The following is a 23,960-nucleotide window of genomic DNA, read 5'->3' as shown; positions in this document are numbered from 1 at the left end:
TCTGCCTTCAAAGCTGTAGCTGGGAAGGTCTGAGAAGCTTGAGTGTGCAAGATACTCCAGAGAAGGGAGAAACTGGATTTAGTAACACAACAACAGGATATATTCCACAATTCTGGCACTAGAGTCAAGAATTCCAGTTTTTATATGCCCCCTTTCCAAAGAAGCTGAAGCTATAGGCCCAGCCACCTGTTGATCTTCCTAGTTAACAGTCTAGTAAGTTACTACAGGATTCAAGCGCTGCTGTGGTAGAATCAGTGTTCAGGGGTGTCACCCACATGTAACACACCCAGCACATCTGCCAATACAAGGGAGAGGCAGCAGGTGAAGAAGTAGTTACAAGTGTTGCATGTTCATGTTTTCAGAGAGATGACAGCAAAAGGGCCCAGAGAGAGGAACTGGCAGAGAACTTGGCTCTGGGGTTTGATGTGACCTCCCCAAGAGCTCAGCAGTACCTGCCCTGTATGCAGGTGTATGCTGCAGTGCTGCTGCTGTTACATCTGGGATGACAAGTGCCATAAAACACTCCCTGGAAACAGAAGATGAGAATACAGCACAAAACCACACACAGTTCACATTCGGTAGTAATATGAGACATCAAGCCACTGGACATCATCCAAATTTATTTATTAATAAGGTTAACAACATATTCCAAATTATTACAAGCCTTTACTTAATCCTTCCATTACTATCTCAAGTTTGTCTGAGATGTCAGGCTCCTGCTGTAACTGTCAGTGTTCAGGTGCAGAATTAAAAGCTTAGAGAATAATTGGCAACAGGAAGTAGAATATAAACACCACAGTAACATGATGCCTGCTGAAGGCTCCGGATCACCCCCAGCCAGGCTGCTCCAGCCTCAAGTTGTAGCAAGTAACAGAAATACTGAGAAATACTTCAGTTACAAAGCAGCAAGCACAAAAGCATTTAAGGTTTTGTAACTGCACAGGAACTATACAGTATTTTAATCAAATGGATTAATATCTCATGCCTAGATCCAGACTCCCTATGCTCAAGTCCATCTCTGGCAACAACCAACAAGCAAAATACCTAATACATTAAAAGATTTCAAAATTTAGAGCCGCAAATACATGAAGAGACACTTACTGAAGCCTCAGTTAATACGAGCCTCCTTCAGCTACTGCGATTTCAGCACTCCTTTTCCCCTGCTGCTTTTTTAGTTTAACCACAATACTCAAAAATGCCTCTGAAGGGCTTACAGTTTTCACCACTCTGCTCCTTCCAAACTCTTGTGATTGTAGCTTAGCCAAGAAAGCGGCACACAAAACAGCAATAAGTTACAGCACAGCTATCCCATTTAAACTACTTTAAAAAACAGTAATAATACATAGATGCACATTGTAAACAGATGCCTTAAAAATGTGCTTCTAAGCATGTGGTGCCAGGACCCTTCTTGCCAGGGCATCCGCCCTCCTCTCTGCAAGGGCACACATCAGACCTAGCAGCACGCAGGGGGGGAGGACATCAGCTCCTCTGTAGCTTCAAGCGCAAGTTCCGTCATTTACCATCTGTGCTAAAGGTACTGCTGCCCTTGGGACAGGCAAGGGTCAGGCTGCCAGTGTCAAAATGCTGCTGCAGGATGCCCACTAACCCCCAACATGCACCACTTTAACAACGCTTACTCAAGACTTGCTTTGGAATCAAGGCAACAAGGATGATCAAAGGCAGCCTCTCCTTTGCTGCCACAGCCTGATCTAACACTGGTTTGTTACCCTAATTAATAACACTTGCACTTTTTTTCCTACAACTACTTAATGCAATTGAGATGGACAAAAAAACCCCAACACCCTACTTTCAAAGGGTCTTGATCTTACATCTAATGCTCCCAAAACACTTGATCTAGGAGTAATCCTATGAAAACCATCATGACAGCAATTGTCACTGAGCTCAGCTAGAAAAAGTCATCTAGTGAAATGACAAAAGATGTGATTCAAGGTACTCATGCAGAATAAAGCAGGATATCCTACACGTACAGCACGCACGTGCACACACACGTATTTACAACTGCACTACTATCTGGAATACTGTTTGTCTCAAAGACACTGTGAATGAAGCTAACAGAGTCTCCCTAGAGAGCAGCGCAGCTTAGTCGAAGTCACGGTTTGTGAGGACCAGCGGAGCAACCAGAGTCCACACATACAGCACGATGCCAATCCAGCTGGAAGATATCTTCACCCAGACAGATGGCCATTTGCTGGTCATGGTTTCGTAAGAAGAATCCGGACTGTGAAAGAAGGAAAAGAAAAGTGATGATTTGCACTCTTTGTTTGAACAGACATGCTTGTGTAGTACACCACTCTTCAACCCTGTCTGCACAGCAGGTCATGTCCACTTAAGCTCCACACCTCCAAGGACACTTCTACCCTTCTTCCAGGCAGTTCCCACCAACCTGTACAAGAATGCCAATAGTATGTTGGTGTCACAGGAAAGTGGAAAGCAACAGCACCCCAAAAAATAGTAAAATAAGCCGTCAAGCAGCAGAAATAATTATGTGGAATCTCTGAGCAAGTCTGTGGAAAGGAAAGGAATGGATAACATTTACAGATACAAATAAAGCATTTCATCCTGCCAAAAGACAACACCTAGAAGAATTACTACTCTTGATGTCATATTGACCCAGGCAGGGCACAGCAGGACTGTCTATTAAGAATCACTTTTAAGAGAACACCTTTCTAGTGATGCTATTTTGATACAAACGTCCTTTGACATGATATAACCCATAATCTATATTTTTTGAACTCTGAAGAACATCTGTTCAAGCTGTTAACATTAAAACAATTCCCACTCAGGAGGACTGTTCTATTGTGAGAATTTTTTCAGGAGCAGACCACCACATTTCTTCCCACCAGACCCCACCACAGAATGGCTGAAGTTGGAAGGGACCTGTGGAGGTCACCCAACTCCCCTGCCCAAGCAGGGCCACCTACATCCTGCAAACCAGAACTGTGCTCAGATGGATTTTCAACATTTCCAAGGATGGAAGCTCCACAACCCCCCTGGGCAGCCTGTGCCAGTGCTCAGTCACCCTTGCAGTGATAAAGTGCTTCCTGATGTTCAGAGGGAACCTCCTGTGTTTCAGTTTCTGTCTCATGCCTCTGGGTACCACTTGAAAGAGCCTGGCTCTGTCCTCTCTGCATCCTCCCTTCAGCACTTACATACAGGGATAAGATTCCCTGAGCCTTCTCTTATCCAGGCTAAACAGTCCCAACTCTCTCAGTCTCTCATTGTATGAGAGATGCTCCTGTCCTGTCATCATCTTCTGGCCCTTTGCTGGACTCTCTCCAGTATGCCCATGCTTCTGTTGTATAGGGGACCCCAGAACTGGTCCCAGGACTCCAGGAGTGGCCTCACCAGTGCTGAGCAGAGGGAAGGATCACCTCTTCCTCAACCTGCTAATATAACATGTCCTATCTCTCCTTTTTCCAGCTCTGTGTACCAGACATGGGCACGGTGGTTACTTATTTGTAGTTGTTACAGAATTTAAAACTCTATTCTGCTCACTTCAGCAGGAAGTATTTCAGCAGCCCAGTGAATCGTAACAATTCTGGTGTCCTCAACATAAAAAGGACATGGAACTGTTGGAACAAGTCCAGAGGAGGGCCACGAGGATGATCAGGGGACTGGAGCACCTCCCATATGAAGATAGGCTGAGAAAGCTGGGGCAGTTCAGCCTGGAGAAGAGAAGGCTGCATGGAGACCTCATAGCAGCCTTCCAGTATCTGAAGGGGGCCTACAAGGATGATGGGGAGGGACTCTTCATCAGGGACTGTAGTGGCAGGACAAGGGGTAACGGGTTCAAACTTAAACAGGGGAGGTTTAGATTGGATATAAGGAAGAAATTCTTTACTGAGAGGGTGGTGAGTCACTGGAATGGGTTGCCCACGGAGGTTGTGAGTGCTCCATTCTTGGCGGTGTTCAAGGCCAGGTTGGATGAGGCCTTGGGTGACATGGTTTAGTGTGGGGTGTCCCTGCCCATGGCAGGGGGGGTTGGAACTAGATGATCTTAAGGTCCTTTCCAACCCTAACTATTCTATGATTCTATGATTCCATGATTCTAATTACTCTAGAAAATATAACAAAGCACTTGTGAACAAGGCTGGCTACTCCCAATCTTCAAATACAACTCATTTAATATAGATCAAACAGTATACTTCCCTTGAGAAGTCCCATTCCAGACCTACATTCCTCACAGCCCACAACTTACCTCCTTGTCCAGCAAGAGATGGCATCTGTTGTGAATTAAGTTTAGTTATCCGAACTCCTTTAACTGAGTTCTTTTGAATGGGTGCTTTTGCTTACCATTAGAAGTTGCTTAGCACAGGAAGCTGAAGTTACTAGAGCCTTAGGCCACAAGCAGGTAACTCCCACCTAGATAAAGCTGAACTTAATTTACAACCTGCACTTGTTCAGTTATGTAAACAAAGGCCTTGAGATCCTTACAAATCGGAAGATAAAGAAATTGCATGTTAGCGAAGAGTGACAACTGGAGAGAGAAGAAAACCATCAGAGCACTGGAACAGGTTGCCCAGGGAGGTTGTGGAGTCTCCTACGTTGGAGATATTCAAGGCCCGGCTGGACAAGTTCCTGTGTGATGTACTCTAGGTTACCCTGCTCTTGCAGGGGGGGTTGGACTAGATGATCTTTTGAGGTCCCTTCCAACTCTCAGGATTCTGTGATAAGAAGAGGCTCAGAAAGAACCCAATAACTGACAGAAGAACCAAGACCAAAATTCACCATTGGACCAGGAAGCATGTGTAAGGAACGTGCTTGCTTGAACAACATGATGGTCCGGTGCATAGAATGCAAGAGTACAAAACCCCAGGAATCTTTTTGTTCTGGGTCCCTCACTGGAGGCACACAGCACAAGCCGCTCCTACTCCTGCACCACTCAGTTACATTACTTATCTAAGAATCCGATGACAGAGACTCTGCTGTGGGAAATCTGGGGTGGAGAATTTTCTTCAACAGCATCTTGTATGCTTATTATTGTTATTAGAAAAACATGTTATCAAATGTAAATACCTGTACCAGTTGGTAAGCGTCATCATGATATACAGTGATGCCAGGAAAAGCATGAAATGAAAGAAGGAGTAACTGTAAGTAACTCCATCCCTCTCATTATCTATGGCTCTGTGAACATCATCTCCATCATCAAGGGAGCCGTCACTCCTGGGCATTCCATCCTCTATGAGTGTTGATTCATCGCTGGTCAGCATCAGCTTGTTCACTTGGCTGTTGTTGGATGTTCGGATGCTGCATTTGACACAAAGGGACACAGTACAGTTACCCAAATACAATTCAGTACCTGGCAATGAGAAGTAATAAAAGTTAACAGGACTTAAAAAAAAAAAAGCTTACCTTGAATAGAGAACACAGAGCAAAAACAAAACCAGTCCTACAATTCCTTGTGCATCCCACCACTGAACTACCTGACCTTCAGTTGGAATGGTGGTGCTGTTGTAACCAATGATGCTCAGCAAACTTGGGTTACAGCGCCTGTCTGTGGGAGATATTACATTAGGACTTGAGTACATTTCCACATTGAATGCATGGTAATAGAAAGGAACTGTGACAGTCTTGAGGTAAAAAACCTTTAAATCTGATTTTTGCCTACTGAGTTGAGTCTCTCTAAAGCAGGCAAATGAAAGTATGCGACAAAAATCTGTCTCTCCAAGCAGATAAAAGGATTTTAAACTTACATAAGATATGCATCAACCGCATTACTGTTTCATCTCATAATTAGATACCACAACATAAAATCGCTCCGCATATTGAGCTTTACAAATTCTACCATTAGAAAACAAGTTTGACAACAATATACTCTGTCGATGCGGTACCAGAGTCATCTCAGAGTTGGAAAATAACCCTACAAAGTCAGATTCATATTACCAACAGTTCCCAATCCACCGCCTCCACAGATAACATGGATGAAACAGCTGAGAACAGCAGACCATCCTATTTACCAATAATTACTGCAGGAATTAGATATGACTCATATGTACTATTACACAGAAGCACAGAAGATTGTCCATCATTAAAGATGAAAGGGCTAGAGACCCAATTGGAGACCCAATTAAAAACACCAAAAATCAATATTTGACAGCTTATTTCAACGACCAGAATTTCTGCATTTTTTTTAATCTTTTTTTTTTAGAGATGCTCTGCTGTCTTCAGACACAAGCAGCACTGAAAAGTTATTAATACATTATTTAAAATCCTCTGTTTGGAAAAATATAATCAGTAGCATCTCAGTCACCAGTAAGAAACTTGAAACTTGGTGGGGAGATGAACCTTCCAGACACCTGGAAAGACCTGTGGGAACTTGCAACATCTAACCTTTAGAATACTGCAGTCCTGCCAGTAAGAGATCAAAATGTTTCCATATGATAAACGTAAGAGCAAGTGAAAAACACATTATCTTTGGAAGAACTATTTCTTCAGTATGATTACAGAAAGTTGGGGAGGGGGAAGAGAACACTAATGAGTCCTGCCTCTACCTTACATGCATTGTAGTAGCCCTTTCAAATATTGCCCTGCAAAATGGTGAAAATACAATCTTCTGCCAAACTGGTTACCCCAAAAAACACATACATTGCTCCTATACTTACCTGGTTCATTGGTCATAGCTGACCAAGTCAAATACATGGTATAAACTGTGATCACAGAAGACTGCAGCAAACCAGATCTTGGCTGAGATTCCTATGCAAAGTAATTATGGAACAGCAAAGTTAGGCTATTACAATTCTCAGACACAATTATATATTTTATTACATGTAACAGGTTCCTGGGACTGATAATAAAAAAACCCACCAAAAAAACCCCCAAAACCAAACAAAACAAACAAACAAACAAGCCCCAAAAAAACCAAAAGGCAAAAAAAAAAAACCAAACCCCAAACACATCTAGAAGATAAAAGAATTAAAACTATACCTGAATCTTTGGCAGAATTGACATGACAGAAGCACCAATACACAGCAGCATATTAACACTGATAAATGTCTTGTTTTCAGAACAGCCTTCCGGATGAGTGTAATAAACATAAAACAAGACAATAGCTACCAGAGACAGCAGGTAATTGACAGCTGTAGCTGACAGCAGTGCTGTGAAGAGACACAAAAAGAGTTAAACTGCTTAATAATGGAAAGTATTAGAATTGAAATAGTATTACATGACCCTCAGGTTTCGGATATGGCATACAATCACAATTAGACAGCAGCTCTGGGCACTGAAGCACAAAGGAAGTAAGTTTTAAATACTCTGATGTGTTAAAAAGAAAGAACACAATGAATGGAAAGCCTGAAGCCATGCTAGATTCTCCAGTGATCAAAGAGCAACCAAGAGCAGCAAGTGTGAAGGAACAGAGTTCTACTACACACACTCTGGCTAAAAGCTTAAAAAAGAAACTGAAGAACTACTTCTCCAATAGAATGAAAACCAAATGTTATTTCCAAATTCCATCTTGCTAAAAACATTAAAGAGCAAAACAGCCATTGCACAAAGACAGGCCGTGCTGTCTTTCGAAATACGTAAATTATCACATCTGAAATGATTTATTAAAATTAACATGTATTTCCTTTACTATCTCAGCCTTTCACTCAGCATGTACATTTGAAGAATGACCGACTGGCAGACAGAAAGTAAAAAACAATTATTTGAGATATTTATGCTCCACATGAAGCAGTAAGAGGCTAGTTTGGTTTTAACCAGTGCTAAGGTGTAACAAAATTTATGGCTGAAAAAAACAAAAGACAAGCAAACAAAAAATAACACCTACAAATGCCACTTCTTTGCTATCACAAACTGAAACCTTGCTCCCAGAAATTAGATCTTATTACTGAGAGATTGCTGCCCTTCTCCCTTGCCCCCCTTACTTAACTTGACACCAAAAGGACAGCACAACAACAGAGCTAAACTACACCATCTGAGAAAGTGATACTTATGCATGAAGTAGCCCTTCTGCACTCTTGTGAAATGCACTACTTGGTGAGTAACTGATTTAATATAACGCACAATTAAATCTAAAACTTGCTTGTGGTCCAGTCCTTTACCTGCATACCAGCATCTTGAGTTCCCTTCCTCCATTTTTTCAACCCAAGATTCATTCCAGGAGTGGGCAAAGTCAATAAGCAAGACCAGTTGAATAAGAATAAAGCAGAATGCTCCAGCCATACCTACATAAAACCACACTAGAAGAGAAAGAAAACAAGAAGTTAAGAACCACAGATATGTCCCTAAACAAAGAAAAGTGCTATAGTTAAGACAACTACAATTAAAGCTCTAAGACATCAGCATGCACTTAGTTTAACTTTAAAACCAGTTATGATGGCACCATGATACAGCAAAAGAAAATATTCCCTTACCAGTTGTAAATGGTCCCTCGGGTATGAAGAAAGCTCCAACACTAATTGCAAGTGCTGTTGCAAATTTGAAGAACCAGAATCTAAAGGGAAATTAAAAAAAGTCAGGCCCCTGCTGAAGTCTGATCTAATTCACCAGAACTTGAAAGTAACAAAATACACATCTTTAAGAATGAGTGAATTAAAAACCCCAACTCTTAACTCACATCTTTTGATGTAGGTTAAAAATCTTTTCTTACCTGCCCAAGATTTTTGTTCTTATTATGCTTAAATTGTGCTAGACTGACACACGATTTGGGACATTCCCCAGGCATATCTCACTCGCACATTACAAGTTAAGCCAGGGTGAAGATAATTGAGAGGATTTATGTTTGGGTGGGGTTTTTTTTAAGAAGTTTTTTACCTAGTGCAGTGACATTACTGAGCTGCCTGCATATCAGAAAATCAGGTTAAAAATCCCTACCTGTTTTTAATATCAAACCAAAAAGTCAGATGTGTTCGGTTCCCACAAGGACAGACAACATTATGCTGGAGTTCCCTACCAGTCTCAATTCACTTTCTACAAGGAAGTGAGGTACAAAAGCCTAGATTCAGACTTTTTAAGCCTACATCTGCTGAGGTTTAACCACAGCAACAAAAGCAAAAGATTTATCTTCACAAACAAACTCTAAGTCCCCGTTCCAGGGCAGTAGCATTGGATTTTATTTTTTTCTAGTAGAAGACAGAGTCATGGACAAACAAAACAGATCAGATGTTTCCTGGAAAACAGACAAGGAAATATCTTCCACTAAAGATTTACTAAACTCTCTCCAAATACACACTGTGTACAAATATACTCTGCATAGGAAACTTCAAATCAAAAAGTTATACCAACAAAACTTTAAGAAGCTGAAGATGATTTTTTCTGATCACAGTGGCAGACAGCTCCACATATAGGTACAGTATCATCTACATGTACTTTAAAACTGAATATAACACAAAGACAGGTACTACACTCTACGATGTCAAACACTTGGATGGTTTTCCAGTTTTCTATCCCCACCCATCTTTCCTCATACTTTGAGCAAGTGGAATCTGTCCTTCTGGCTGTTACAATCAGGGGATGGTGACCAGAGAAATACATTCCAGTTGTGTGGAGAGGAACTATGTGAGATGACTGAGTGAAGAATACAGGAGAAAATGGACTAATTCACTGGGACATAGAGGAGTGACTAAACTCACTTTGAAAGCTGAATTAACAACATTCATGGTGTAATATACGCCTCACTAACATTAGGTTTTGAATCCACTTCTTGTCATTCTCAGTTGTAGAAATCAGAACATGTTCAAGTTTGATTAAATCTAATCTCTAATTTCCAGACTTTTTATAGTGATCTTAACACTCTACCCATATAATGTGTGACAGCTGAAAGCACTTCTCATCTGAAACACCACCTACATTCTGTATGAATTCTGTGCAAGCCAGCAACAATACTGTGAATACATTATAACTGATTTTTTCTATTAACCCAAGGCTGGGAACCATTTTGAATACTGCTATTAAAGCCAAGGCGGCAAGCACTGGCTCCAGACCACATAACTAGGCTTAACTTGCACATGAGTATGAAAAAATTAGCACATATATACAGGAAAACCCAATATTCTGAACATTTCAAATCACTGGCAGAAAGATGACATCATGAAGTATTACACAAGATACATACAATTTCAAAAATCAAAAGCCATGGTTTTCATCAAGCTACCTATATTGGAGCAACCAGTTATTACAGAAGTGTTGGAAGTAACATAATTAAGTATTGTACCAGTAACAAGTATTGTTTTTCTTTCTACCCTGGTGCTGACACCAGACTGGCTAAGAGTAAACTACTACAGGTTGCATAAATAGTACCAACATTTGTACTGGAGAGCACAGTCCCAGACAAGGACATCAAGAAAATCCCAAACACTTAAGAAGCAGTTTCAGGTTTAAAAAAACCAAAACAAAACAACCAACCAAACAAAACCCACCAAAAACCACAAAATAAACAAACAAAAACCCCACCCCACCTCAAAGTGCTGCTATAGAATGTACTTGAACTATTTTGTTCTTGCATGTGCCAAGTATGCTCTTCTGAACAAAGCAGGGTGGACAGAAAGGCTGATCTGAGTTACTGCTGCTAATGCATCTTAATATTGTACCCGGCCTCTTTTTTAAGACCGAAACAAACAGAAGAAGCAAACAAAGCAATATTCTGCTCAGTCTTAATTATTTTCCTTTCCCCTACAGCAATCATTTGAAGATTTTTCTCATTTCATGCTAGAAATGTTTAATCTTATTACACTGATTTTAATTTTTATGGCTTAGCTGTTCATAGCTTCCATTAAGTGTAATCATTTTGAAAAAGTAGTCTAAGCAATCACTGTAACCACCAAGACTAGGCACCATAAATAATTTTATGCTTTTTAGTGCTATTCCCTATTACAGTTATTTACATCTCCTTGGTTCAAGAAGCTATGTTTACACATAAGCTGAGCCTGGATGAAAACTACCCACTTATGTCAACTCCACTCATCTTCCATCTGATAATTCTAACTATAATGCAATATAAAAGAAAAATTTACTGGGAAGCTCAGAAATTAAATACATGACTCATACTTCTTTATGCAGAGGGAAGAATGAAGAAAAGGTAACAGAGGGTGAACAGATATATCTATATAGAAACATATATAAATTGTTATAAGTTTCAAAATAAAACTGTTCAGAAAGTGCAAGCCTTTACAAACATCAAAGTTAGGAGTGTAATTCCTCTTACAGATGGACAGATGAGGCTTTTCAATCCTTCAATTTGTTGAAAAAAATCCCAGCAGAATGAAACTTAGTACCATCATTCATCTTTGAATTTTGTCATATTTGGACAAAAACAGAACCTCTGATCTTGGGAAACCTCTGGACAGATTATCCATTGTCAAAATGGATCTTTTCCTCTTAAAAAAATTTATTTGCCATGTATAAGAACTCTGAGTGCCCTCTACTGCAACATCACTCCTCTAGCTACTACGCAACTCTGTTTGTGGAACAGTAAATCTGACCAGTGTGATCGGCCGCAGGCTTTATTTACACAGTAGCTTTACCTTATATGCACATACTGCTCATGCCTGTATCTTACCCATTGTGCACCGCTGCTCTTGGGTCATTGCTGCTCTTCACTTTGATCATCAGTAAGGAGAAGAGGAGGAAGAACATGGCCATACCAAAGCACACACGGTACACAGCTTTGTAACCAACAAGTACATCGCAATTCACGTGGCCGTACACACCAGGAATAGTTGTTCCCATACCTCCATCACAAAATCCAGGAATCTGTGATAAATACAAGATACTTCAGTGATCTGTAAAAGGCCTCCTGTGAGTAAATACATATTGATGATTTATCAATATACCATTAATGAATATTTTAACATTATGCAACTATCATCATTGTTAGAAAATATAATATTGAGAGGCTACACTGTTATTTACAGCCTAACTAGAATATTAAAGACATTTAAGGAAAAAAAAAATCCTACATAGGCAAATTCTAGACAAAACCAAGTCTTATTAATGGGGGGTGTGTGTGTTGATATTAACAATTTCGGAACTTCTCATGGAAATGCAGTTTTCACTTGCTGACCTGAATCAGGAGATAAATAAAAGATCTGGAATTTAATAAATTTGATTTGACAGCTACTATCAGGTAGCTAGGAGAAGGCAGCCTGCTTACTTCTCTTTAAAATAGAAACACCCTCCCCATCAAAAAAGCAACATCAATTAGAAGTATCTGTGACCTCCATACAAAACAGCTGAGAATATCCTTTCCAGTCACTACTAGGACATGAACAACATCTTTCTGAAGTCAAATCATACTCCAGAAGGATGTAACTTTCTTTCCTAGGCGACTAACATGGCTCTCACAGAAACTCTAATGTAGTTACTACACCACACCAAAATAACCATTTACAGATGAATCATTTGGGGGAAAGAAAATCAAAAGCGTGCCTAACAGAAGTTGTATCACCTAGAAACAAAATAAAAACAGTAAATCAAACACTAACAGAACCAAAGCACATGCCATAAACTACATTTTCTTGTTTGATACAAGATTTTGTTTTTTTCTCCTCTGAGCTGTTAAGGAAGAGGTGCAACTTTATCTCTAAATAGTACTTCTCATCCATGCAGTGATGGTCCCATGAGTTCTTTGTTTATATAATCTACAATCAAATTAATGGTGACTGTGAAGCACAGGTGGCTGCACAATGACCTATTTCCAAATCAAACCCATACTTTCAAGATGCCATTTACTATTGTCTATGACATTTGTTCTACCACACATGTTAGCAAAGAAGTAACCTGACCTTTTTCAGCTGCTCTTCCATGCCTGGTATTAACATCACACAGGCAACACTCACGCCGAGAAGTAAAAAGAATGCATATATGAGCCGAGTTATGGTGGAGTTGTTTCCGCTGGGGCAGCATCGGCAGAGCAGGCATGGGGCACTTCCACATAAGCATGGTATCTGACAGAAACAGAACATACAACAGACTCGTTAAAAACTTTTGCACTGCTAGATTTCAATATTTAATCAGGCTGTGTAGATCATCACAAGTTATGATGGAAAATTATTCATCCTGTGCATTCCATCACTAGTGCAGACTTAGCCACTGTAACACATTTACAGAGCCCCCTGTCAATCTTGGTAGTGCTTCCTAATGCACCACTGTACAGTGAAATTAGTGCTATGTCAAAAGTAATCATTTATCCATTCACATGAAATAAAGACTGGATTCAGGCTCATTTGTTCTCTTGAGTTTTATTTAATTTCAACTAAATGAGATGCAAGGATTGCTTTTAGTTAACAATTCCATCTTCTCTTCCACAGCTGCAAAGATTAAACAAATACTCCAGAGAAAAAAAATATTTGAGCACAACTGCCACCTACGAACATGTCCAGTATCCGTCAGAGCTGGGCCACAATCCTCACTGGTGAGGATTCATAAACATCATCCTGACATAGATATCAGACAGCAGCAGAACCCACCTTCTGCCCCAGCTCACTCACAGGACACCTCTGCCATGAGACAAAAGCCATGGGTGTTAATCACAGCAGTGAAGACACCCAGTCAGTCACATCAAAACATGACCAGTTACACAGCCACATGACCAGCGCATGTCAATCATGCAGCATGACTGGCATGTGTCAGAACGAGTTCTTAAAGGTTTAATCACATGACAATTAAAAATGCCAGCAGTGTGCCACTACCAGGAAGGGCCCAGGGCTTGCAGGAAGAGCAGACAGACTGCCACAACGCTCCCAGCAGCCTCCAGAGAAGGCCTCAGGAAAAGGCGCAGATGATGTGTTCTTACAGGTTCAACCAGACCCACATACCCGGTCTTTTAAATAATTTCCTTGTGTTCTTTTTGTACTTGTGTTCCTTTCTGAGGATGGAGGAGCCAAGAATTTTCACTCACTTTCCTACAGAATAATCTTTAAATAAGAAAACTTCAGTACTGAATTTGTCTTCCTAAAAAAGTGAAACTAGGTAGATTCTCATTATAACTACTTCAATATGTAAAAGATACTTTGTTGACATTTTTTACTTCCTCGTCCACTCAGCATCATTATAGCACAAAGAGTATGAATATGCTGATTCCAGGAGAGGGATTTTACAGTGACAACAATCAGTCACTGCAACTTCCCCAAGGAGGTGGCAGAGTTTATCACAAGGTTTTCAAGATGTGACTGAACAGGGTGCTTGCTCATCTTATCAAGGCTCCCTTTCCCACAGAAGGTTGGACCAGATGATCCTCTGAGGCTGTTCTGCGACTGCAAGCAACTACATTAGGGCACCTATGTTTAGTATGCAAGAAATGTACAGCAAATATTGGCTTAGGATGCATCAGGATTTTATAGTACTATATGTATTCCAATAGTTCCTCAACACACATGAATAACCTTTCTAATGAAGAGTATTTCTATTCTCTATTCAAAAACTTACTTTCTTGAACTAATTCTGTCTACATTAGTATTTTTAAAGATCCTGTTGAATAAAAGGCTGAGTTTGGTGGAGTAGAATATAAGCTTTAGGGTCATCTGCTGCAGAAAACTTGGTGCAAGGACCTGCTGGTATACAAGTCACTTCTCTTCTGAATCCCAGTGGTAAACTGTTTGTTAAGTGTCTAAATAATTCAAGCAGCTTCCTCCTGAGTGCACACAGAGGAACATGTGTTTTGAGAGACATGGGAGGTTTGCAGTGGATGAAATAGAGATGACTGTCTCCACCTCACTGGGTGACAACATGCCTCGAACGAGGCAATAACCTCATGTAAGTGTCTGAGCTCCAACAACAGCTTCCAAAACATTCTGCCCCCAAGAAGCTCATCCTTACAAGCTGAGACCATGCACATGTCTGAACAAGAGACATCTATTGATTACTGATACTATTTATACAAGCTGGCCACTTCTACAAGGAAACATGGTGTAGTCCAAGTCCCTCTTTCTTTTGGCAAGAAAGAACAAAATACATACCATTCCAATCAAATGTCATCATACTACCGGCAAAACCACTTCTAACAAGTAACAGACTTCCAAAAGAACAGAAAGCAAAAAACATTCAGCCCACAGAAGTGAGTTTATCAGCAGAGAGGACAAGGACAGTTTGTGCTGCTTTCTTCCTATATTCCACGCCTCCTACCAAGAATCCTACAGTACAAACAGTAAGATACTACCACAGAAAACAAAGCTTAACTCCCCAGGTGAGACTCAGCTTAGTCATAGATGCACACAAAATGTTACCCCACAATTAGTTTTGAGATTGTTTTGTAAGGAAGCTCAGACAACAGTTACTAAGTCACAACTCACAACCACCATCTAGTAACATTTGTACCTATCAACTCATTTTTCCCCAAAACGCACAGGGATACAAGGAGCTCAGTGGTGTTTGCTAGGGCAAAAATAATAAAAAATGACCCACACACCTATTCTGGGAGCAGCCAGCTGGGCAGACAAGTTAATTCATGCCTGCTAAACTAGTCACTTCATTCTCTCTGGGAACTGCAGGAGGAACATATAAAAAGATGAATACTGCAGTATAAAGAGAGGAGAGAAAAGCCAACAAAACCACTGAAAATCAAGTGTTACTGCCCCATGGACACAGAACAGGGTTTTAGTATCAAATGTAATCTTCTTACTGGGGTAATAACTAAATGATTATATACTGAATTAAGTATTCACAAAAACACTAAGCCCTCACCCACTGGGCCTAGTCAGGTTTTAGCTACATCATCCCTACAATGTGCTTAAAAGAACCAATTTAATCAAGATCTTTGCTTTGCTAGAGAATATTAAAGTGAGCAGAACAGCAGCTGAGCTATTCCAGAGAACAGTGCAAGAGAGATAAGACCCAGCGGTGTGAAAATGGCACTGTCTGACCAATCAGGATTAATGTCATCAGGATCAGAAGACTTCTAGTGAGATGACAGTGTTCTTAAGGCCTTCCCCCCATTCCATTACCCATCTCTGGCATGCTCATATGTGCTCTTAAAAGCACTGAACTGAAGCACTGCCTGCTCAGCACAGAGTAGGGTAGAGCTATAACCAGCACTAACACCACACAAAAAAAACCCCCAGAATAAAGTTATGAGGCCAGATGCCAAGGTCAGGTACCCAGGGCAGCTCTGCATGGCACAACACATGGCCTTGCGAAAGCTACACAGCTGAAACAACACCAACAGCAGCATCTTCTCAGACAAAAGCAGAGCAGCTCTCCTGGCCATGGACAGTCCACACTAGCACAAATTCTGCTCCTTCCAGTTCCCCTGTTGCCTCACCCTCACAATTTGCTTTGCTTTCTGGGTCCCAAATGGCATTTATACTGACATAGCCTTAGAGACCAGTGCAGATAGACTTCTCCTGTAAAAACTATCATACACAAGCTTTACGTACTGATTAGCTGTGGTATTAAGTGTGGAAAGAAAATCAACACTTTAAAGCCATGGGGAAGAGGGGTAAGGAGAAAGAATTTAAAAAAAAAAACAAAAAAACAAACACCAAAAAACACCCCCCCCCCAAAAAAAAAAAAAAAAAACTGATCTGCTTGGGCACTTTAAAAGAAGGTATTACCCACTGTAAATCTTGACTTAATAAAGATTACATACTCATGTAAATCATTCTAGCTAAAAGACTATTACATATATTTCTCTGTACAGAAGCAAACACTCAAAACTAAGAGCAAGTAAACAGAGATTCTTTATGCACTACAAACATCAGCCAGTTATCAGAAATGGCTGTTTATGCACTTGAAAATGCAGCGTACATTAACTCAAGTATGTGAATTAAAACCTATAGCCATACTGTCACTTTGTATTTGACAATAATTAAAAATGCTAACGTTAACTATATTCAGCTAGCAATTAAAGCCTAACTGGCTAATCCATTAAGAAGCATTTTAAATGTTAATTAAAGCAAAATTAACACTGTCATTACTTCCTTAACAGAATATTATCAGTGTTCTAGTCACTTATTACATGTATATCAGCCAGGAAGCTTAGCTCATACAAATTTACCCATCATTTCACAGAATTCAGAAAGGAGACTAAGGAGTTAAGTATCATCTCTGTAATTAAATATCACTCTGTACTACAGGAACCAAAATCCATATATTTTGGCAGCACAAATATTGAGGTTTGAATCAATATGAGGCTTTGTTAGACCAGCATGTATGAACTGTTTGAATACACATGATTTCATTTAATCCAGGTATGGTACAATATTTTTGGTTTGGTAAATTCAGGTTTTCACAACTGCACTGACATTTTTAAGACAGAAGTCTAAAGATTCATAATCCACCTGACTGCATCTATTTGCACAGGCACTAGAGTTGGAATGACCTGTCATCACTTAAGGATCAGATAGCAATTTATCAAATGAGGGCTGCCATGCAGGATCTCTTTCAACTTCTGTGCTCTTCTGCATAGTGCAAACTGTTTTAAAACCACATCGAGCTGCTGTTTCCCAATAAGAAAAATCACCTGACAATGCTCAGCATGGTGGCGACACATTACCACAGACTACTGAACACTGCGAAAATGATGGCTCAGTAAGACAAAGATGCTATGAAGGGTGGAGCTGCTCAAGACAAAGCCGTAAAAAAGAGGCATTAAATGCAATCAGTAGGATCAGGGAAACATACGTGATTTATTTTTCCAGAAAGAAACACCGAATTCCTAAGTATTTAATTAGATTTTGACTCCTTTACAGATTTGGTGCGCGGCTGCTCAGTGGACACAGTGACACCTCCCACACGGTTAGGCAGATGAAGCAGCGACAGAAGCGCTGCAGGCCGGCCTGTCTGAAGTACGAAGCTCCTCACCCGACTTCGGCGGCTCCCTGAAAAAGCCCATGGGGGGAGGAAACCACCGCGACGGTGTCTGTCAGTCCGTCCGTCCCCGTTCCCCCCCACATTCTTTGGGCCCGCCTCCCCCAGCCAGCGCTGAACGAGCCCTGTCCCAGCGGAGCGGCTGCCTCTCAGGGCGGGACGAGGGAGAGCGCCCATAGCCCACGCTGGAGAAGGCGGGAAGGCAGTGCCACAGACGCGCCCACCTCTGGAAGACAAAGGCCCAGTGAGGGGACGGGCGAAGCACGGGACGAAGAAGGGGAGAGAGAGCAGCACCGGCTGCCTGCGTGGGGCCTGCGATGGGCAAGGAGAGGCAGGGTACCGCCGCACCGCCCGCCAGCCCCCGCCTTACCCAGCTCGCCATGGAGCAGAGGCCCAGGACGCCGCCCATGGTGGCGGCCGGCTCCGACCCCTCAAAGATGGAAGCCCGACGACAGCAGCCCCTCGACGGAGTTGTTTACCGCTCCCAACAGCGCTTCCGGCTGCGCTACCGCAGCGCCGAACGTAACTTCCGGGGGAGGAAGGGAGGTGGTGACGGTGGGGCGGGGCCTGAGCGGCTCCGCGGGGTCGCACAGCCGGAGCGCCCCCCACAGGCGGACACAGGCTCCTTGGCGTGGCCGCCCGGCCGTGGGCGCCCTCGTTGCGCTTAGGTCACCGGGTGTGGGGATGAGGTGGTTGTGCCGCTACCGTGCTTTCCACGAGCACCCAAAGCCGGAGCTTCCCAGCACCTCCCGAAATCGGCTGATGGGCTGGAGATGGGTGGGGGGGTGTGGTCTTCCCTACCTGAGCCGTGCTAATGGGTGTTATGGACTGCATCCCATATAAAACATATAAAACTATGCAGGACTGTCATGGTGGTGCTACATAGAAGGTGAACACAGTCCAAAAACGAAAACAGTAAAGAAAAAAAAAAGTATACCTCAAAAATCTTTAAAAAACAATCGGTAATCATGGAACAGAAAATGTGCACTTTATATAATTATATATGTTATATGTTTATATTACAGACATAATAATACCAAGGATATTGTCTCAGCTGAAAAACAAAACCACTTTATATGTCAAATGTGTTTTAAAACCCAAAAAGCAAGCACCTGAGAAAGATAAATAATTGAGGTTTTAAATAAAATAAGAAGTGTGAGGCAGAACATTTCATATGGATTTTTATAGTACCATTTTACAAATTAAGAAACATCTTTGACTCACAAGTTTCTCTCCTTGCTAACATATGCAGTGATTGCAGTACTACATACTGAGCTGCTGCTCAGATTGGACTTGTCTATGAATATAGATAAATCTATTGTTTATAATTGATTTTAAGGGCAATCCTGTTTCCAAAATCAAACATGAAAAGAAAAAGCTAAGAAGGAACTTTTGCAGGCTGGAGGTTTAAGGCTTAGACTGTTATCCAGTGATAAAAAACGGAATGCGAATAATTAACAAGAGAGCAATAGTTATTAGCTTGAAAGGTAAGTGCACAGAATTAGTGGGCACTGAATGCTGAACTGAAATAAAAAGGCAGTGTGCCTCTCCTTACCAAAACATTAAGAAAGCTTTGGAAAGTCCCTATAAAAACATTGCTGAAATGGAAGTCCTTGAGCATGGGAGATGGGATCAACAGTTACTTAGGGTGCACCTGCTTCTTGGATAAAAATTCTACTCACCAGTGGCCCTGGCTATTGCTGATAAGCACCTCTTTGTCCTACACCGGGACAGCAGTTGATGTGCAGACTAGCTATGATTTGAGCATGAGGCCTGAGCCATCTTCCCCCATAAGACTCATTGTAGGGCAATAGGACCTTCCCCCCTGTCAGGCAGGATGAAAGAGGTGGATTTGCACCTGCGGCAAGGAGGAGAAAAGACGGAGAGGAAGGCAGCAGGTGCTACTCTGTCCTGTGGTGCAAAGCTGGGTTTGCACCCAGCAAAAAACCTTTAAACCTTCTCTATGTGTCCCATGTCTCCTCAGAAGGACAATGGGAGGGCAGGGATGGGAGAAAATGTTGGAGTCCCTTTATTTCAGCCAGTAGATCCACAATAGTAGTTCTTAATGATCACTTTTGTTTGTGCACTAAGTTAAGTTAATAATGGGTGTTGTGTTCATCTTCTACATAGCATCACCTGATAGCCAGAAGGTCCTGAAGGCTCAACGTCAGCTCACAGCTAACACTGTGACTTGCTTTGTGTGATCAATTCATAGTCTCTCGAAACAGGAGTCTGTCGCCTCTCCTTTTGAAGCCCTTTATCTTTTCTAAATACAGATTTTCATTAGTTACTGATCTGCTCCGCTTCTGTATTCCCACAATCTTCAGTGTGCCCTTTTTCCTTACAAGAGCTTCTGATAGCCAAGGCAGACTATTTCTGTCCAGACCAACCTGATCTCTTTTCTTTCCAAATATCAAATCACATCACTGTTCTCTGATATGTCTTTATTTCTGCTGTCTTATTTGGAGCATTTACTGTGGAAAGATACTGAATCATTACATACACTTCACTGAACCAAGTACTCCTCCTTCATCACACATCTTTTCTGAGAAATTGTAAGAGAGAAAAGATCTGCTACAGGAATTTTGTTTCTGGAATTCTGTTTCACTTTCAACTCACACAGCTTGCCTGACAGTTTCAAATCATATTGTGAAATCTCAGTTTCGTAGAAACTAGCAGTTTCTCAATGTTGTTCTTTGAGAATTTGGAGGTCTGTTTTGGCTGTTCTTATGCTGCTATGGAAATGCTTAGGACTTTGCTTACCTTCAGCCATGATGGTACATACTTCGCTGTGCACCAGAGTTTCTTTTAGCTAGATGCTGTCAGTCCACTTGCCACTAGAAAAGCCTCTTGCAGCATTGCTAGGTTTGGATGCTTTATTTTCACTGTGGTACTTCAGTTTTATTCAGTTTGAAGGGGCAGGGAAGAATCCTTCATACCCAGATATGTGTCTCAGATGGCTTCCCCAGTGTTATCCCCTGCTTCCCTGTAAGCCTCTTGAGTTTGCATGGATATGAGAACCAGAACTGTCCATTTTTTGAGTAGCATTCTGAATTTTCATTTTTAGAAAATAACAGGACTCAAATAGCTGAAGTAACATTTTTTTTTCCACCTTGTTTATGTTAGGGAGCTTTTCACTAAAAACTATCTTTCTGTCAAATGCTTATTGGAAAATGAGGATTTTTCCAGACTGGAGTTTCATGGTCTGCACAAACAACTTCCATCAGCCTCTGCAGCGAACACTGGATCTGCAAAGCCCAGAGATACATCATGGGGGATCCCACGCCATCCAGCCAACATGGCTATACTCACTTAAACCTCCAGCAGAAAAGCCCTGGTGACCATTTTGTCTCCTTAAGTTGTTTCCACTGAGACAAAAGGCGAGCTAGGCAGAACACGATACACCAAACAGGCTTATGCTTTAGGCAAGGCTTTTCTGAATCCGTACTTTTCTGTTAGTGATTCAACACTCTGGTAAGCAGCGTGAGAGAGAGAATCCTGAAAATTGCTGTGGACAGGAGGTGGACAAGTTGCCTGCCTGCCTGTCTCATGCTGAGGGAGCCTGCCCTTTGTGCTGTGAATTCCTGTCCTCAGTAACTGAGTTACCATTCATTGCATTTGCTGTTTGAAGGAACAAACAAGTAGGAGGCTGGGAACACAATGTAAATACTACACTGCCTGGCATACACAGAATAAACCCTACAGCTTGCAGGAGACACCAGGTATTCGTATGGTGACCACATGTGTAATGTGTGCACCATAAGCCCAGCAGTTCTTCATATAGTCAGGCAGTGCCCATGTATGTCAGGAGCACACACTGCGTAAGCAGAAGTTAAAACATTTTGAGAAAAGTGTTGACCTTGATGTGTTTTCTGTCCATCTCCAGTTGTTCAGATGCCGTGAGCATGTTTCTTTGGGACCTAGGGCACTGCTTCGTGAAGCACTCAGCACTACGCTACAGCAGCATTAGACCTTTCACCATGGATAGACTACAAATCTCAGAAAAATACAAAAGCATCTTCAGGCCTTCCCAGACAAGACTTTCCAAGCACACAAACACAGATGAGAGCATGTGTAAGGGAATAAAAGAACAAATAAAAGGTGGCTGTAATGGGGCCTCTCTCATCTTTGTGCTACGATGCCAAAATCATGCCAAGCATTATCATGAAATTCGAAGGAAACAAAATGTTCAGCCTTCAAAACCGAGGACAGCTTTTGTTCTGTCTACATGGATGTGGAGCTGTATCTGAAAATCATCTCCTCCAGAGGGCAGTGCAACTTAAATAATGGAAATGTCTCGCTGGCCGTGTTTAAATGGAAATCGGCAATTTGAAGATGTATTTTTATCTCAACTATGTTAACAGAAAAACAGTCTACAGAGATGCATTTTCTGGAATAATTCTGTGTACACAGTATGACTCTATATTTCACTTGCTTCAAGCCATATATAAGTGAAATCTACAAAAATCCCCTTGTTTCTCCCTTGATCCTCTAAATTAATATTGAAATAATGTCTGTGATAAAAGATTATGATATCCGTGGTTATATCTCTACTGTGAGAGAAAAGTGCAGCACAAAAGAATAAAATTCTTTTTTCTGATGGGCTGTGCAAAGACTCAGAGATAGCTGAAATTAAACGGAATTCGGAAGCCATCTTTTTTAAGGACTGACCTAGATGTAAATCTAATACTGAGTCAAATAAATAGATAGGGTTATAGAATAAATGTTTATCTTTATCTTAGTCTTACAAGGTGGCTTTTCTTATTCCAACAATACCCATTTATGTTGATCAAAATCAAGTGGATTTAAACGGTAAAGCATTAATATGTATGTTTATAAAATTATATTTTGTCATCTCAAAAGATTACATTACTGAGTAGAAATTGATTAACAACATACTTTTTTTTTTTTTTTTTTTTGTAAATATATATGGATTCAATCTTTTTTTTTTTTTTTTTTTTCAGAAAAGCATGAATAATCTGGAACTGGTTTATACAGGTGCGGTCATGAAGCAAAGAACAAAATTAATCATCAGATTGTAGATATTTTTGTCACTCCATTCATGACATCAGAAGATTAGATACAGATTGTTATTAACATTCCTATTAAGCCCCATCACAATCATTGCAAGTGAGAGAGAAAAACTAATTTCTACTTCTGTTACTGTTATTGTTTGCTTGGGAAGATGCTCATCAAGCGTAAATTAACAAGACAGTTGCACATCACTATGTAATGCTCTATGTTCTTAACAGGAAAAGACACAAATACTTGTAAGAAAATCAACTCCCTTCAATTTGTGTAGCAGAGTATGGTTCACTGTTTCTAAATAATTGGCATTTTTGGAGACTGCTGCTAGCATTATAGCAGTGTGAGTTGGGTGCCATTAAAACCCAATGCTGACAACTTGCAGTCTATTTCCATCTTATCACGTGGTCCATCCATGAGAAGCTTTGTGTTTGTATTATTTGTCCTGAGGATAAGTCTAAAGAAACTTGTGGAATCCACCAATTAATTATTCTACACCCCTGCCCCCAATTCCCCCCTCCCCCTTTTTTTTCAGCAGACAGTGAGATTTAGGTTAGATATAAGGAAGAAATTCTTTGCTGTGAGGGTGGTGAGGCACTGGCACAGGTTGCCCAAAGAAGTTGTGGCTGCTCCATCCCTGACCGTGTTCAAGGTCAGGCTGGATGACACTTTGAACAACCACAGGTTGTTCAGCACAGGTTCAGAGAGAGCCTTGTGCTCAGGGTTCCTGGGTACACGCTGTCGGGCTGTGACTGCCACCCTGTTCCCCTGCCCATGAAAAGACACTGATCAACAGCCTCACACGAAGAGAGAGAAAATGCTGTGAAAGCTGCCCCCACACATCTTTCATGCATGTTCAGGGTTAAATGGTAACCTGCCTCTCTTCACTACATTATTTTGGTCTATTTTTTTTCAGACAGGCCTGGTTTCCTTGGCTTTCACTCTGGGCAGATTTAAGAAAAACTAGTTCAGAATGGAAAGCTATGCTGTCACCATCTCATTATGTATGTATAAGTTAACCTCATAGATAAAGACACACAGAGTTATTTGTTCTTTCTCATTTTTCATGTAGATCTGTGTATATAGATAAAGATGTGTGTGTAATTATGTTATCTGCATGTTGCACACTGATGTACATATATGTGTACGCAAACATGTATACATGTATGAAT

At 41.1% G+C, this 23,960-nt stretch overlaps 1 protein-coding gene across 1 annotated transcript; it reads right to left on the bottom strand.

The window, feature by feature from the left end:
- Positions 1-609: 609 nt before the first annotated feature.
- SERINC1 (serine incorporator 1) lies at positions 610-18,279 on the bottom strand. The gene is made up of 10 exons (XM_080614947.1): positions 18,134-18,279; positions 12,744-12,905; positions 11,519-11,712; positions 8,376-8,455; positions 8,064-8,201; positions 6,946-7,115; positions 6,624-6,714; positions 5,374-5,515; positions 5,038-5,268; positions 610-2,239 (listed from the first exon to the last, which is right to left on the bottom strand). The coding sequence occupies exons 1-10, from the start codon at positions 18,170-18,172 to the stop codon at positions 2,101-2,103; spliced, it is 1,386 nt and encodes a 461-aa protein (XP_080471073.1). The 5' UTR covers positions 18,173-18,279; the 3' UTR covers positions 610-2,100.
- Between the last annotated feature and the right edge of the window lie 5,681 nt (positions 18,280-23,960).

This window comes from Psittacula echo (assembly GCF_963264785.1).
Source record: "Psittacula echo genome assembly, chromosome: 4".
Classification (NCBI taxonomy): Eukaryota; Metazoa; Chordata; class Aves; order Psittaciformes; family Psittacidae; genus Psittacula; species Psittacula echo.
The sequence above is the reverse complement of the archived record's forward strand: the minus strand, read 5'-3'. Positions and strand labels throughout refer to the sequence as shown.

Excerpts from the sequence above, each read along its gene's own strand:
- SERINC1 (XM_080614947.1), bottom strand. The coding sequence starts at position 18,172 with ATGGGCGGCGTCCTGGGCCTCTGCTCCATGGCGAGCTGG. Across the intron at positions 7,116-8,063 it reads CTCAAGATGCTGGTATGCAG|CACTGCTGTCAGCTACAGCT; the intron begins GTAAAGGACTGG and ends GTCTCTTCACAG. Across the intron at positions 5,269-5,373 it reads CTCTGTGTTCTCTATTCAAG|CATCCGAACATCCAACAACA; the intron begins GTAAGCTTTTTT and ends TGTCAAATGCAG.